The 16376-nt window shown below is 46.3% G+C and overlaps 1 protein-coding gene across 1 annotated transcript in view; it reads left to right on the top strand.

Moving 5' to 3' along the window:
• The first annotated feature begins 6703 nt into the window (after positions 1-6703).
• The window catches only part of galnt5 (polypeptide N-acetylgalactosaminyltransferase 5), a 31157-nt gene continuing 21484 nt past the window's right edge, over positions 6704-16376 (top strand). The window contains exons 1-3 of the mRNA XM_078404514.1: positions 6704-8962; positions 12703-12869; positions 16022-16141. Coding sequence (XP_078260640.1) covers positions 7587-8962; positions 12703-12869; positions 16022-16141 — 1663 coding nt within the window. The 5' untranslated portion in view covers positions 6704-7586. The remainder of the gene's footprint in view (positions 8963-12702; positions 12870-16021; positions 16142-16376) is intronic.

Genomic DNA, 16376 nt, shown 5'->3' with positions numbered 1-16376 from the left:
TACAGACGGTTAGCTAGGAGCTTCTGCAACACACACTTGACATGACGCTCATGAGACTGTATGTCTGGAGAGAAGATAAGAATGTCATCAAGGTAGACAAAAACACACTCATTGAGAAATTCCCTGAGGACCTCGTTCATAAAAGCTTGGAAGACTGCGGGGGCATTGGTTAACCCGAACGGCATCACCAAATACTCGTAGTGCCCGTTAGGGGTGTTAAACCCAGTTTTCCACTCATCCCCCTCTCTGATTCTCACTAGGTGGTATGCATTCCTTAAGTCTAGTTTAGTGAATACTTTGGTTTTGTGCAACAGTTCAAAAGCAGAAGACATCAAAGGAAGTGGGTAACGATTCTTGATCGTAATCTCATTTAGGGGGCTGTAATCTATGCAGGGACGAAGTGACCCATCTTTCTTGCCCACAAAGAAAAACCCCGCGCCTGCTGCCGAGGAGGACGGGCGAATAATGCCCGTCCTCAGGGAGGACTCAATGTACTCATCCATCGCCTTCCTCTCGGGAACGGATATGGAGTACAGTCGCCCCTTGGGAATAGGGCCCCCCGGCAGCAGGTTGATAGCGCAGTCGAAAGGTCGATGAGGAGGTAGGGTGGTGGCCCTGGACTTGTTGAACACCTCCTTCAGTTCATGGTAACAGGGTGGAACCTTCGACAGATCGGGATAGTCATCATCATCATTAGAAATCTTTATTTCTTCAGATTTAAGAACATTTATTCCCAAAACTGCCCCGATCTTCCCGTAACTCACCCCTTTGTTCACTGGTTCAACAAGACATGATTGTGTGCACTCAACCCCCCATCGTCTGATCTTACCAGATCGCCAATCAATCTGAGGATTGTGTTTCTGCAGCCAGGGGAAACCAAAGACCATGGGATGTTGAGCTGAGTCAAACAAGTGAAAAGACATTATCTCCACATGGTTAGCATTGAACATGACTTTGACAGGTTCTGTACGATGAGTTATCTCAAACAACTGACGTCCATCTAAAGCGCTCGCCACAATAGGTTGCAACAAGGGCACAGATTTAACCTTACACAATCGAGCTAGAGTCCAGTCCATGAGACTCTCGTCGGCTCCGGAGTCGATCAAAACCCCCCGAGTCACAATTTGCTGATTCAGAGTGAGGGTTACCTGTGTCAGAGGTCGAGGAGGTAAGTCCGAAACGGGGAATTGACTCACCAGTGTCCTCCTTTTCACTGGTGAGCCACCCCTTTTACCGAGCAGTCGGCCAGACGGTGTCCTTGTTGACCGCAGTAAAAGCAGGCTCCGTCCTTCAGGCGGTGCTGTCGCTGCTCCGGAGTCAGCCTGGTTCATCCTAGCTGCATGGGTTCCTCCGACGGCTGAGAGGGCGCTGTTTTCTCCGGCCAGCGATGGACAGGGAACGATGACTTCTTCGGTGTGAAGGTCCCGGAGGAGCGCCCCTGGTGATTGGGAGGACGATCAGCAGCCTGGTGTCTTTCCTTTTCCTTTATCCTGTTATCGACACGAGTAGCCCTGGTAATTAATGTCTCTAGATCACTGGGTAGCTCAAAAGGTGAAAGTCTGTCCTTTATAGCCTCCGACAACCCATTCATGAATGCATCCACTTGTGCAGGCATATTCCACCCACTGTCTGCTGCAAGGGTTCGGAAGTCAATGGCATAGTCTATCACTGGGCGAGTGTTCTGTTTTAGCTGCAGTAAGACTCGCGAAGCTTCCCTAGCAGAGGAAGTGTGATCAAAAATACTGCTAAATGTTCTTTGGAAGAGGTCTAGATCCTGGCAGACTGTGGAGCCCCGAGACCACTCCGCAGTGGCCCATGCTGCGGCTCATCCCGTCAAATGGGACACAATAAATGCTACCCTGGCCTGGTCTGAGGGGAAGTGTGCAGGGTTATGCTTGAAGTGGAGATCACATTGTACAAGGAATGATCTACAATTCTCAGAGTCTCCAGAGAACTTATCTGGTGAAGCCAGGCGTAGAATCAGCGTGGGGTTCGCAGGTGCGGCCGGAACAGCAGGCGGATGGCCGGCTGGAGGTTCAACCGCACTAAGGACAAGACGTGGACATGACGTGACATGGGAATCTAAACACAGAACATGACACAAGACTAACAGATATGACGGGACATTACACACATGGTATTGGGGGTAGGGTATTGACATGGATAGGGAACTGTTAGGGAGACAGGAAGCAAAGAGTAGGAATTAACGGGTCCTTTTCAGAATGGCAGGCAGTGACTCGTAGGGTGCCGCAAGGCTCGGTGCTGGGACCCCAGTTATTTACAATATATAATAATGATTTAGATGAGGGAATTAAATATGACATCTCCAAGTTTGCGGATGACACAAAGCTGGGTGGCAGTGTCAGCTGTGATGAGGCTGCAGGGTGACTTGAATAGGCTGGGTGAGTGGGCAGATGCATGGCAGACGCAGTGTAATGTGGATAAATGGGAGGTTATCCACTTCAGTGGCAAGAACAGGAAGGCAGAGTATTTCTGAATCGTGTTAGATTAGGAAAAGGGGAGGTGCAACAAGACCTGGGTGTGCTTGTATATCAGCCACTGTAGCAGAAAGCTGCAGACCGATCTCCCTACTATGCCATCTCTTCAAGCTCCTTGAGCGCCTCATCTTGAACAGGCTAGGCCCAATCACAGAACAACACCTTTTTCCCAGAACAAGCTGGCTTCCGGCCTGTACCAGCCAAGTGCTCAATCTAACGCAGCACATTGAGGACGGCTTTGAGAGGAATGAACCAACTGGCGTCATCTTTGTTGATCTGACAGCTGCCTACGACACTGTGAACCACCAGCTGTCCCTCAACCAGCTCCACGACATGACAGAGGACTTCCACTTGACCAAAATGATTCAACTGTTACTGGAAAACAGACGCTTCTATGTTGAGCTAAATGGTAAACGCAGCAGATGGAGGAAACAAAAGAATGGCCTACCTCAGGGCAGCGTCCTTGCTCCGGTGCTGTTCAATGTGTACACTAATGATCAGCCAGTGGTTCCAGGGACAAGAAGCTTCATTTACGCTGATGACCATGGAATAGCAGCCCAGAGCACTCACATGGGTGAGGTAGAAGCTACCCTCTCATCATCCTTAGACAACTTGACAAACTACTACAAGCACAACTAACTGAAGGCAAACCCTGCTAAGACCCAAGTTAGCCTGTTCCACCTTCATAATCGCGAAGCTGGGGGGAAGCTGTCCTTAACATGGAATGGTGTCCCTTTGAGACACTGTGACTACCCTGTTTATGTTGGGGTCACTCTGGACCGAACCCTTTCCTTCAAGCAACACATCGAAAAGGTGAAGGGCAAAGTGAGGAAGAGGAACAGCCTCCTACGCAAGTAGGCAAACTTGTCATGGGGTACCAATGCATCCACATTGCGGTCAACTGGTCTTGCGCTGTGCTACTCTGCTGCAGAGTATGCTTGTCCTGTTTGGGAGAGACCATCTCATGCGAAGAAAGTTGATGCCGCCCTTAATGACAGCTGCAGATGCATCACTGGCTGCCTAAAACCAACGGATGTGGATAGCTTGCATGTCTTGGCCGGTATTGCTCCACCAGGAATCCGCAGATCAGTTGCTGATAAAATTGGAATGTAGTAGCAAGTTGGGGACACCCGCCATCCCTATCATCTCCATCACCCAGCCCCAAACCGCCTGAAGTCGAAGACGAGCTTCCTTCACACAGTCCAGCCACTGTCAGACTCCTCAAGCAACCAGACTAGCCTTGTGGGAAAAGAAATGCAATGGAAACCACCACCACAAAAAGCTGCCAATCCCAACCAAGGAACAGCTACCACCTGGTCACAGGTGTGACTGGAAGACCTGGAAGTCCCTCAATAGGTTTCGTACAGGGGTGGGCCTTTGCAAGACCAATATGAGCAAATAGGGCTATGCAGATGCGGCAGACACAGAACAGCTGCACCACTGCACTGTTATGGGAATAGTTCCCCTCAACGGTTTTGTATGGACAAGCAGGAGATATGAAGAATATGAAAAATTCTAAGAAGGATGGGTCCATGAAGATGGGAGGGAGGAATAGCACTGGAGCTAAACTGATATGGAGCTATACAAAGAGAGTAAGAAATGAGAAGGATACAATTTTATGATAATGGAACAAAACTGCTAGCACTGACCAGCTCACCCACCTGCCCTCCATTTTATGAAACCCAATGCCACTGTGCCACCCCAAAAAACACTTGCTTCGGCCAGGAATCGAACCTGGGCCTCCCATGTGGCAGGCGAGAATTGTAGCACTGAACCACCAATGCATTTGTTTAAGAAGTGCAAACCAACAAATTATATGCTCATGTACTTTAGCTCATGTACTTTACATTAGTAGTAGGGAAGCTACTAGAGACGATTCTTTGAGATAGGACTTACTCGCATTTGGCAAAGCATCGGCTTAATAGGGATTGTGAGCATGACTTTGTGGGGGACAGGTTGTGTCTTACAAACTTGAATGAGTCGTCATTCTGACTGCAATCTGCCAACCTCTCAGGAACAATTCAAGCTCTCAATTGAGCCATTGAGCAATTTTGGCAGGGCTTGCATGCTCTTACCTCATAAAAGGCAAAACCAGGTGGCATCAGTTGCACTTCTAGATGGGCTCAATGCTTTTTATGCACACATTGAAATGGAGAATGATGACCCCCACAGCCCCTAAGATCTCTGTCTCTGTGGGGGAAATGGACAAGAGGCGAGCGGCAGGAATCACAGAGGGGGAGCAGTGAGAGAGGGTCTCATGGAACCCCCGTGGACAGAGGAGATAGGGGCAGAACAGTAGCACAGCGATAGAGCAGCTGCCTCACAGCGCGCACAGACCTGGGTTTGATCCTGACTACGGGTGCTGTCTGTACTGTGGAAGAAAAAATTAACCTGGGATAGAGGTGTCAGAATGAATCAGGGAACTTCTCCAACTAACTTGATCAGTGCACATGCAGCCCACTGATCCCAGCTGATCATTGGCTGCAAGGTGTAACTCAATGCCAAGATGTAATGACCAGGTGCGGAGGTCGATTTGCCGATGTTGTAAACAACCAGCACGTTTGAGTTTGAATGGCAAAGTAATTTCACACTTTGAATGCCCTCTTTTACATTAATACTGTATAACCATAAATTATGGCTCAAATGCGACAATAATCGAACATCTGATTCTACATTATGCCTCATTATTGTCAGCAAACATTTATGGACATACCATGAATATTGACTACTTGTTGCTTTCCTCTCTACTCACTGTAAAACAGTGACGGGCTTAAGCTGCTAAAAGGTTTTTTTTCACGATTTCCTTAGGACCTTAAGACGTATTAAACCATTCCTGTGGCTCGCAACGGCATTTGTGAAATAGTCATTGATAAATAAAGAGGGAATAACTTAATACCAAACAAAAGGTTTTAGACCTGCCATTCCCTTCCACAGATGCTGCCTGGCCCGCTGAGTTCCTCCAGGACTTTGTGCGTTGCTCAAGAATTCAGCATCTGCAGTTCCTTGGGTCTCTCAAAAGTTTGGACAGATTCCGGCGCCGAGCAAGAAGGATGCAACGTTAGCATTGACACGTGGATCTTTCTGGGGCGCACCTTAAAAGGGAAACACCTAGTCTTCCAATGCAGAGCAGTTTGTAAAACAGAGTCAATAATTTGCACACTCAGATCTGCGATTTATTGGGTTTGGAAGGCGCTAGGTGCTCCTTGATAATTGCACCCTTTGCAAACTGTCTCCGGGGCCGTGCAGGAATGCCACGCAAGCAGACCAACTTCACAGGATGCGGGGAAGGGAGAGAGGCAGAGTGAGGAGTTGCTGCAACCGGCGGCTGCAAGTCCATACGATCCGTCCACCGGTAATATGAACAGAGTCAGGAGGCTGTTCCGCGGCAGCGGCAGGGTCCTCGGCTTGATTTTCGCCGCTTCCGTAGCCTGGGTCATCTTCGACATGGCAGCGCTGAGGTTTTCCTTCACCGAGATCAACAGTAAACTTTCCAGGGAGGAGTTGGTGCGGTTGGAGCGGCTGCGGACCAAAGTGCTGCAAGACCAAGGCTTGCACAAGATGTTCCGGAGAAGGCCGGACGGGCGGCGGGCGGAGGGGGCTCCTCTCCATGGTGACCCACCGGGTGTCCGGGATCCTCCCCCGCCGGGTGTCCGGGATCCTCTCCGGGGTAACCCGGCGGAGCGGGCTCCCCTCCGGGATAACCCGCCGGGTGTCCAGGATCCTCCCCCGCCGGGTATCCGGGCTCCTCTCCGGGGTAACAAGCCAGGTGTCCGGGATCCTCTCCTGGGTAACCCGGCGGAGGGGGCTCCTCTCCGGGGTAACCCGCCGGGTGTCCGGGATCCTCCCCCGCCGGGTGTCCGGGGTCCTCTCCGGGGTAACCCGCCGGGTATCCGGGCTCCTCTCCAGGGTGGCCCAGCGGTGGGGGCTCCTCTCCAGGGTGGCCCAGCGGAGGGGGCTCCTCTCCGGGGTAACCCGCCGGGTATCCGGGCTCCTCTCCAGGGTGGCCCAGCGGAGGGGGCTCCTCTCCGGGGTAACCCGCCGGGTATCCGGGCTCCTCTCCAGGGTGGCCCAGCGGAGGGGGCTCCTCTCCAGGGTGGCCCAGCGGTGGGGGCTCCTCTCCAGGGTGGCCCAGCGGAGGGGGCTCCTCTCCGGGGTAACCCGCCGGGTATCCGGGCTCCTCTCCAGGGTGGCCCAGCGGTGGGGGCTCCTCTCCAGGGTGGCCCAGCGGATGGGGCTCCTCTCCGGGGTAACCCGCCGGGTGTCCGGGCTCCTCTCCAGGGTGGCCCGGCGGTGGGGGCTCCTCTCCGGGATAACCCGCCGGGTGTCCGGGCTCCTCTCCAGGGTGGCCCGGCGGTGGGGGCTCCTCTCCAGGGCGACCCGCCGGGCAAGCAGGATCTCCCTGCCCGAGCGGCCGCTGCCGCCGCCGCCCCCCTCGACGACCACCGGCCGCTTCTGGCGGCGCCTGGAACCGTCTGGAAGCCGGCGCGCGCCGCCGTGGCCCCGGCAACCGCCGGGCGCCCCGCGCCAGAGGCAGAGCTCAGGGTCCCGGTGGAGGCGGGCGCCGGGGGAGAGGGCAGGGAGAGCCCGCAGCGCGGCGGGGGAAAGGCCGGGGCAGAGGGACCGAGTGACCGGGTAGAAGGGGCACCAGGCGGTCAAGTAGAGGGGGCACCGGTCAAAGCTGTGGCTGTGCTGATCCAGAGCAAAACCCAAACCCAGGGTGAAGTGAAGCCTGGAGGCAAAGGACAAGCTGGCAACCCCATCGACAATAACATTCCTGTCGCTGGCAAAGCAGGGCATGGAGCCAAAGGTGAAGCTGCCAACATTCTGGGTCATAAACCTCCCAACGATGGCAAAGCAGGGCATGGAGCCAAAGGTGAAGCTGCCAACATTCTGGGTCATAAACCTCCCAACGATGGCAAAGCAGGGCATGGAGCCAAAGGTGAAGCTGCCAACATTCTGGGTCATAAACCTCCCAACGATGGCAAAGCAGGGCATGGAGCCAAAGGTGAAGCTGCCAACATTCTGGGTCATAAACCTCCCAACGATGGCAAAGCAGGGCATGGAGCCAAAGGTGAAGCTGCCAATAGAATGGATCATAAAATCCCTGTTGATGTCAAAGATCAGAATGGAGTCAAAAGTGAATCTGGCAACATTAAGGTTCATAAAAACCCTCTCGGATTCAAAGGTAGGATTGGAGTCGAAGGTGATGCTGCTAACATTTCGTATAATAAAATCCCTGTTGGCGGCAAAGCATGGGACCAAGCCAAAGGTGAACTTGCCAACATTGTAGATAAGAGAAATCCCATTGACCGCAAAGAAGTGAATGGAGCCAAAGATGCAGACCATATTATAGATCATAAAATTCCTCCCGATATCAAAGTGTGGCATGGAATCAGAGGTCAACCTGCCAACAGTACGGATAGTAAGAATCCAGTTGGTATCAAAGATCGAAATGGAGTCCAAGGTGAAGCTGCCAATATTTCTGATAATAAGATTCCTATTGGCAGCAAAGATTGGAATGAAGTGAAAGTTGAACTTGTCAACCCGATAGATAATGAAATTCCTGTCGGTGGCGGCACATGGAATAGATTCAAAGGTGAACCTGCCAATATTATGGATCATAAAATGCCTGTCAGTAACAAAGATTGGAACGGAATCAAAGATGAATCTGCCAACATTACGGATAATAAAATTCCTGACGGTGGCAAGGATTTTAACAGAATTAAAGGTGAAGCTGCAAATCTTATGGATAATAAAATTCCTGTTGCTATCAAAGATTTCAGTGGTGTCAAAGGTGAAGCTGCCAACAGTATGGATCATAACATTTCCATTGGAAACAAAGATTGGAATGGAGTCAAAAGAGAATCTGCGATCCTTATGGATAATAAAATTCCTGTCGGTGACAAAGATTTTAATGGAGTCAAAGGTGAACCTGCCAACCTTACAGATAGTAAGATTCCTGTCGGTAGTAAGATTTGGAAGGGAATACCTGGTCAACTTATCAATATTGCTGTCACAAAGAATGTTGGAAAAAAACAAAACATAATGAAAATTACACCTCTAATAAATGTGGCAAACACAGGGATTAATTTCAAAGCAAACAAATCTGGAATAAATCTATTTGAAGGTAAAAACCTGACTAAGAAAAAAGATTTTTCAGTTATTATTGATAATAAATTGACTGTCAAAAACAATGAAATGAATGATCAGCAGATTGGTAACGCTGTTGTACAACAACCAGTTGTTAACTTGCGATCTGCTCTAAAGGAACACAGGGTTTTGTCGATTGACAGGACTATATCGCCACGGGATCCAGAAGCCATCGGTCAGTTTGGGCAACCTGCAGTTGTCCCGAAGGATCAAGAAGGACAAGCAAAGGAAAAATGGAATGAGGGACACTTCAATGTATATCTCAGTAACATGATCCCATTGGACAGAGCTGTCCCAGATACAAGACCTAAAGGGTGAGATTACAATTAGCAGAAAAATTCTGCATGTCCTTTTTTTGTACATAGTGCTTAAATGTAATCTCAAATGTTGGGTGGCTGTTTATATAATGATATATTCAGCCTGAAGAAGGATCCCAACCCGAAATGTCATTACCCATGTTCTCACGAAATGATGCCTGGCCCGCTGAGTTAAGGGCCTGTCCCAGTTACGCGATTTTTAAGGCGACTGCCGGCGACTGTCAAAGTCGTAGCAGATCGCCAAAATTTTCTTTTACCCTACGACAATGCCATTAGGAGGTAGTGATCATAATATGATGCTTTAATCTACAATTTGAGAGAGAGGAAAATCGTAAGTGTCAATATTACAGTTGAACAAAGGGGACTATGGAGGCATGAGGGAGGAGCTGGCCAGAGTTGACTGGAAAGAGACCCTAGCAGGGAAGATGGTGGAACAACAATGGCAGGTATTTCTGGGAATAATACAGAAGTCTGAAGTAGGGTCTCGACACGAAACATCACCCATTCCTTCTCTCCTGAGATGCTGCCTGACCTACTGAGTTACTCCAGCATTTTGTGAATAAATACCTTTGATTTGTACCAGCATCTGCAGTTATTTTCTTATACAGAAGGTGCAGGATCAGTTCATTCCAAAGAGGAAGAAAGATTCTAAGGGGAGTAAGAGGCAACCGTGGCTGACAAGGGAAGTCAAGGACAGTATAAAAATAAAAGAGAAGTATGACATAGCAAAGATGAGCGGGAAGCCAGAGGATTTGGGACTCTTTTAAAGAGCATCAGAAGATAACTAAAAAGGCAATACAGGGAGAAAAGATGAGGTACGAAGGTAAGCTAGCCAAGAATATAAAGGAGGATAGTAAAAGCTTCTTTAGGTACGTGAAGAGGAAAAAAAATAGCTAAGACAAATGTGGCTCCCTTGAAGACAAGCAGGTGAATTTATTATGGGGAACAAGGAAATGGCAGACGAATTGAACAGGTACTTTGAATCTGTCTTCACTAAGGAAGATACAAACAATCTCCCAGATGTTCTAGTGGCCAGAGATCCTAGGGTGACGAAGGAACCGAAGGAAATTCACATTAGGCGGGAAATGGTGTTGGGTAGACTGATGGGACTGAAGGCTGATAAATCCCTGGGGCCTGATGGTCTGCATCCCAGGATACTTAAGGAAGTGGCTCTAGAAATTGTGGATGCATTGGTGATCATTTTCCAATGTTCTATAGATTCAGGATCAGTTCCTGTGGATTGGAGGGTAGCTAATGTTATCCCACTTTTTAAGAAGGGAGGGAGATGGAAAACAGGAAATTATAGACCAGTTAACCTGACATCGGTGGTGGCGAAGATGCTGGAGTCAACTATAAAAGAAAAAATTGCGGAACATTTGGATAGCAGTAACAGGAGTCAGTTCCGAGTCAACATGGATTTACGAAGGGGAAATCATGCTTGACTAATCTTCTGGAATTTTTTGAGGATGTAACTAGGAAAATGGATAAGGGAGAGCCAGTGGATGTAGTGTACCTGGACTTTCAGAAAGCCTTCGATAAGGTCCCACATAGGAGATTAGTGGGCAAAATTAGAGCACATGGTATTGGGGGTAGGGTACTGACATGGATAGAAAATTGGTTGGCAGACAGGAAACAAAGGGTAAGGATAAATGGGTCCCTTTCAGAATGGCAAGCAGTGACTAGTGGGGTACCGCAAGGCTCGATGCTGGAACCACAGCCATTTACAATATACATTAATGACTTAGATGAAGGGATTAAAAGTAACATTAGCAAATTTGCAGATGACACAAAGCTGGGTCGCAGTGTGAAGTGTGATGAGGATGCAGGGTGACTTGGACAGGTTGTGTGAGTGGGCAGATGCAATTTAATGTGGATAAATGTGAGGTTATCCAGTTTGGTGGTAAGAACAGGAAGGCAGCTGAAAGTTAGGAAAAGGTGAAGTACCACGAGATCTGGGTGTCCTAGTTCATCAGTCACTGAAAGTAAGCATGCAGGTACAGCAGGCAGTGAAGAAAGCTAATGGAATGTTGGCCTTCAGAACAAGAGGAGTTGAATATAGGAGCAAAGCGGTCCTTCTGCAGTTGTACAGGGTCCTAGTGAGACCTCACCTGGAATATTGTGTACAATTTTGGTCTACAAATTTGAGGAAGGACATTCTTACTATCGAGGGAGTGCAGTGTAGGTTCATGAGGTTAATTCCTGGAATGGCGGGACTGTCATATGTTGAAAGACTGGAGCGACTGGGCTTGTATACACTGGAATTTAGAAGGATGAGAGGGGATCTTATTGAAACATATAAGATTATTAAGGGATTGGATACGCTAGAGGCAGGAAACATGTTCCCGATGTTGGGGGAGTTCCGAATCAGGGCCCACAGTTTAAGAATAAGGGGTAGGCCATTTAGATGAGGAAAACACTCAGAGAGTTGTGAAGCTGTGAAACGCTCTGCCTCAGAAGGCAGTGGAGGCCAATTCCCTGGATGCTTTCAAGAGAGAGTTAGATAGAGCTCTTAATGATAGCGAAGTCGAGGGATATAGGGAAAAGGCAGGAACAGGGTACTGATTGTGGATGATCAGCCATGATCACGGTGAATGGCGGTGCTGGCTCGAAGGGCTGAATGGCCTACTCCACCTATTGTCTATTGTCAAATAAATGAGAGCCATAAATCAGAAGCACAATTATCTAAAAAAGCCGAAAATAAGGATATCTTTCTTAAAAGGGGATTTTGGATATGGCCTGAATAATGCTTATTTTCATTTTAATGAATTTGCAACCCAGCATTTATTTTGACTTTCAATTCCAGCTTTTGCAGAATAGATATATTTGGAGAAAAAAAAGTTATTCGTAAATATTGTCTGTATTCTGCAGGCAGGAATAACATAGATATTATTCTGATGGAAATATAAGATATTAATTTTGAGGTGAAAGGGGGAAAGTTTAATGGAGATGTGTGGGGCAATTTTATTTGCACAGAGAGTGGTGGGGGCCTGAATTACCAGGTTTTTAGATAGGCACGTAGAAGTGCAAGGAATAAACCATAAACTGTCCCCTTCCCACCTTAAATCTATGCCCTCTATAGTATTGGACATTTGTACCCTGGGAAAAAGGTTGTGACTGTCTACCCTATCTAGTATGTTATGCAATAATCATGGTGTGGTTTCCTCTACAATGTAGAAACAAAATTGCAGCTTGGACAGTCGTTTTGCAGATCAACTGTTCAGGCTCCTAGAGCAATCAAGCTTCCAATGTTCTGTGACTTTTATTTTCTGTCCCAGTCATTCTCTGTTTTCAATCTCCTACGTGACTCCAACAATGTCCAATGTAAGCTTGAAGAACTGCAACTCATTTTCTAACTGTATGTTTTAGCTTTCAGGACTTAATGCTGAATGTAACAATTTTGGGTAAAGCTGCACCTTATCTCTTTCCTTACATAATTTCACCTTTCTATTTCAGTTTGTTTTGTTTTTTTCTCATTGAATAGTTGTTGCTTCATCGAGATATTGTCTGAAGAAGGGTTCCGGCCCAAATATCACCCACCTTTTTTCTCCAGAGATACTGCGTGACCTTGAGTTACTCCAGCACTTTGTGTCTACCTTTTAGTGCTTTATCAACTTTGGTCTGCACTGCACTCTCTCTTCTGCTCTTTGACCCACTGAATGTACCTTTGGAACAATATTGCGCATGCTATGACTCTTTTGCATTTAATCTTCATATCTCTGGCCATGTGTTTATTACAGGTGCTCTGATCAAATGATTCACAACAGCCTTCCAACCACCAGTATTATCTTGTGCTTCGTGGACGAAGTGTGGTCTACACTCCTAAGGTCTGTTCACAGCATCTTCAACCGATCACCTTCTCATCTCATTAAAGAAGTTATTCTTGTAGATGACTTTAGCACAAGAGGTAAGATAGGAACAGTTTTATTAGTTTCACTAAACCAAATATTTTTGAGATCTACTATAATAGTTTATGCAAATGGAAGTACTTATTTTATTTGTGGTGAATTTAATTATTTCTATTCCCACCAAGCCACCAAAATAATGTTTACAATGTAGGCCACTAGTTACTTGTACCTGAGTTATTGAGTTATCTGTACCCGTGGAATGTTTAATTTCCATTCATCTCCAGGTTTGATCTTAATTTTCCTTACCTGGTTCTCCAGCTTAGCAACATAGGGTACATATGTTTGGGAAAGGTTTAACAGGATATGGACAAAATGTGGACAGGTGGGTCTAGTGTAGATGGGGCATCTTGGTTGGCATGGGAAAGCTGTTGTTTGGCTACAACAATATCATTTGTGAAAACCAAGGTGGCTTGTCTGTATTCCTGCTGATCTTCAGCCAAGGTCATGATGTCAAACTGAGGAAAAGGTCAAAGGATTTCCCAGTAAGTTCCAGTAATTACAAACACAAGGAGATTGACTTTGTTGTCACAAACATGGAGGTCATCTGGTAATTTATCGTTGTCACTCCTTCTTAACCAATTGTGCCAAACTTCTAAGGTTTCTCTCCTTGTATCTTTCTGTTTTTCTCCTGATTCATCTCATGCCCTCTTCAACTTTCCATGGTTAAATTTTGTAGCACGTCAGCAATATAATTCTATGCAAAATACAATTCTTCAGCATTTACTTGCATTTTTATGGTTACCCTCTTGTTTGTTGACGAGATATGAAGTTCCAGTCCAAAGAAGGATCTCGACCCGAAATGTCACATTCCTTCTCTCCAGAGATGCTGCCTGTCCCGCTGAGTTACTCCAGCTTTTTGTGTCTATAAACAAGATACCATAGTCCATTTATTGTAGCAAGCAACTCATTTACTTACATGACCAACAGGTTTCTAGCAAATGTTTACATTTAGAATATTGTAATCTTTTTCTAGAAGTACTGCCTTTTCAAATTGGCTCATGAGATAAGACAGTACTTCTGAACCCATGTAGATCCTGTTCATTCTTCTTGTAGTGATATCCTAATTGGTTTTATATTGAAAGAAACTAGTTTGAAATTTTCCAAGGACAGCAACTTGACAGTTTTGATAAAGTAATAATCTTTCTCAAGTAATCTATTTATTCTTGTGGACTAGCAGAAAAACATAGAAACATAGAAAATAGGTGCAGGAGGAGGCCATTCGGCCCTTCGAGCCAGCACCGCCATTCAATATGACCATGGCTGATCATCTAAAATCAGTACCCCGTACCGCCCCAACGAGCAATCACTTCATACACTGGCACAACCCTATACCCAAAGGACAAATTATATTCTTTTTACCAAGGTCAATTGACCTACAAACCTATACGTTCATTGGAGTATGGGAGGAAACCGGAATAATGCTTTGCAGATCAGAGAAATTCACCATTTAAACATTTTGTTTTAACATCTTAACCCTGGTTCTTTTGCCAGTCATCTTAAACTTTTATGCCTCTGGAAATGGCTTTATCGATATCTATTGATTTCATTAACCTTTGAGTATTAAGTAAAATAACCTCAGCTTTACCAAGACCAGAAATAGTTAATCCTCAATACCTTTCTCGCAAATCTCTCTGCACCCCCTACACTCGCTCCTAAAGTTTACACTGAACACCATTTCCCTTTATAATTGCTTCTTATCTCTGCTATTTACTATCTTGTTGTGGGTCTGGACACGGTAGGAATAAGGCAAGACGCCAGGTAAGTGTTAACAGTAATTTAATCCAGCAACAGAACATCCACTCTCTCTTCAGTCTCAAGCACGAGTTATTTCTAAAGCCCTTTCAGGCAAACCCCGTAGCACTAGTCCCTTCCCCCGGCCCTGTCCAACCCGAGCCGAGAGCGATGATCCAGGGAGTGGCCTAATCAACGGGTACTGCCACAATCTGATACTTCTGAGCTAAAAGTGCTCTGTACACCAACATTGACTATGGTCTCACCTTTTTTTAAAAAAAGGCTTCTTCAGTGCAATTACCAATTTTTTTTGTCTGCACTCAACCTCTCTGCAACATCTTCATAGCTCACTTCTCCACCAACCGCCCATCAACAATACATTACACAATCCAGCTTCCATAACATTGCTATCATCAGTAAACTCAGATACTTTCCACTTGTACTTTTGTTTTAGTTTAGTTTATTGTCACGTGTACCGGGGTACAGTGAAAAGCTTTTGTTAAGTGCCAACCAGTCAGCGGAAAGACAATGCATGACTATAATCGAGCCATCATCCATAGTGTACAGATGCATGATAAAGGGAATAACGTTTAGTGCAAGATCAAGCCCAGTAAACACCAATTAAAGATAGTCAGGGGTACTTTCTGTCACATGCGACCTTCTGGGTAAGCATTGCTGCCTTGAGTGGGGGTGGGGAGGGGAGTAGGGGTGGGTGGGGAGGAGGGGGTGGGGGGGAGGAGGGGGTGGGGGGGAGGGGAAGTGGAGGTGGGGGGGAGGGGAGTAGGGGGGAGCGATGGGGATAGAGTGGGAGTGGGGGGAGGGGAGTGAGGGTGGGAGTGGGGGGGTGGGGGGACATGGACTGTTGTGCTTTGCTGTTGAAGACCACTGGAGCAAGTATGTCTTCAATGAAATTAAGTATGTGCAGTTTTAAATGAAACTCTTTCTTCATAGTAATACATTTTATGACCATTGTTCTTTTATTCAATACCAAGAGAATTGGGATGTGTAAGGAAAAAGCAAAATAGAAAAAACAAAACAATTTTTTTTTTACTTTGTGTTGTAAAAAGTATTTCTGCTGAATAACCTTTCTATAAATAGCAGAATATACTCATGATAGACCTGACATTGTACATGTAGTCCAAGAACTACAAACTGTTGGAAATAATAGACGTTTGTCACACATGAATGTAGCGCAACGCGTATGCGCATTTGGCGTGCATACTTTTGTTTTGCTGAAAAATGGCTTTAAATGCCATGTTATGAATTTTGATGTAAAATTCAGAATTTTGGACATCAAAATTATGAATTTGTAAAATCAAATGTTAGGAGGTCTGGTGCATCTGTGTGCAAAGATGAGCCAATTATTTCTTGGAAGAAATCAATTTAATGCACAAACTCTACTTTTTTCCTTATTATACAGAATACCTGAAAGAAAATTTAGACAAATATATGTTGCAGTTCCCAAAAGTCCGTGTTATTCACCTACAGGAGCGGCATGGTTTAATTCGAGCCAGACTTGTGGGCACAGCAATAGCAACAGGTATGGTGTGATGACTCTTCCCTTCTTTATTTGTGTCACTTTTATGATTTATCTGGCTTTTTGAGAAAATGGAGGTTAATTCCACTATATAAACGCAACAATGTATGGAACAAAGAATGTATGAAAAATTACAAAGTTTTGTCCAGCAAAATTCATGCCCTTGAGAGAGGTTGGATTGATCTAATCTCAATCCAACATTATCCAATTTCTCTCATTGGCATGAACTTTGCTGGAT

The sequence above is a fragment of the Rhinoraja longicauda genome, chromosome 8, assembly GCF_053455715.1.
Source record: "Rhinoraja longicauda isolate Sanriku21f chromosome 8, sRhiLon1.1, whole genome shotgun sequence".
NCBI lineage: Eukaryota > Metazoa > Chordata > Chondrichthyes > Rajiformes > Arhynchobatidae > Rhinoraja > Rhinoraja longicauda.
The sequence above is the reverse complement of the archived record's forward strand: the minus strand, read 5'-3'. Positions and strand labels throughout refer to the sequence as shown.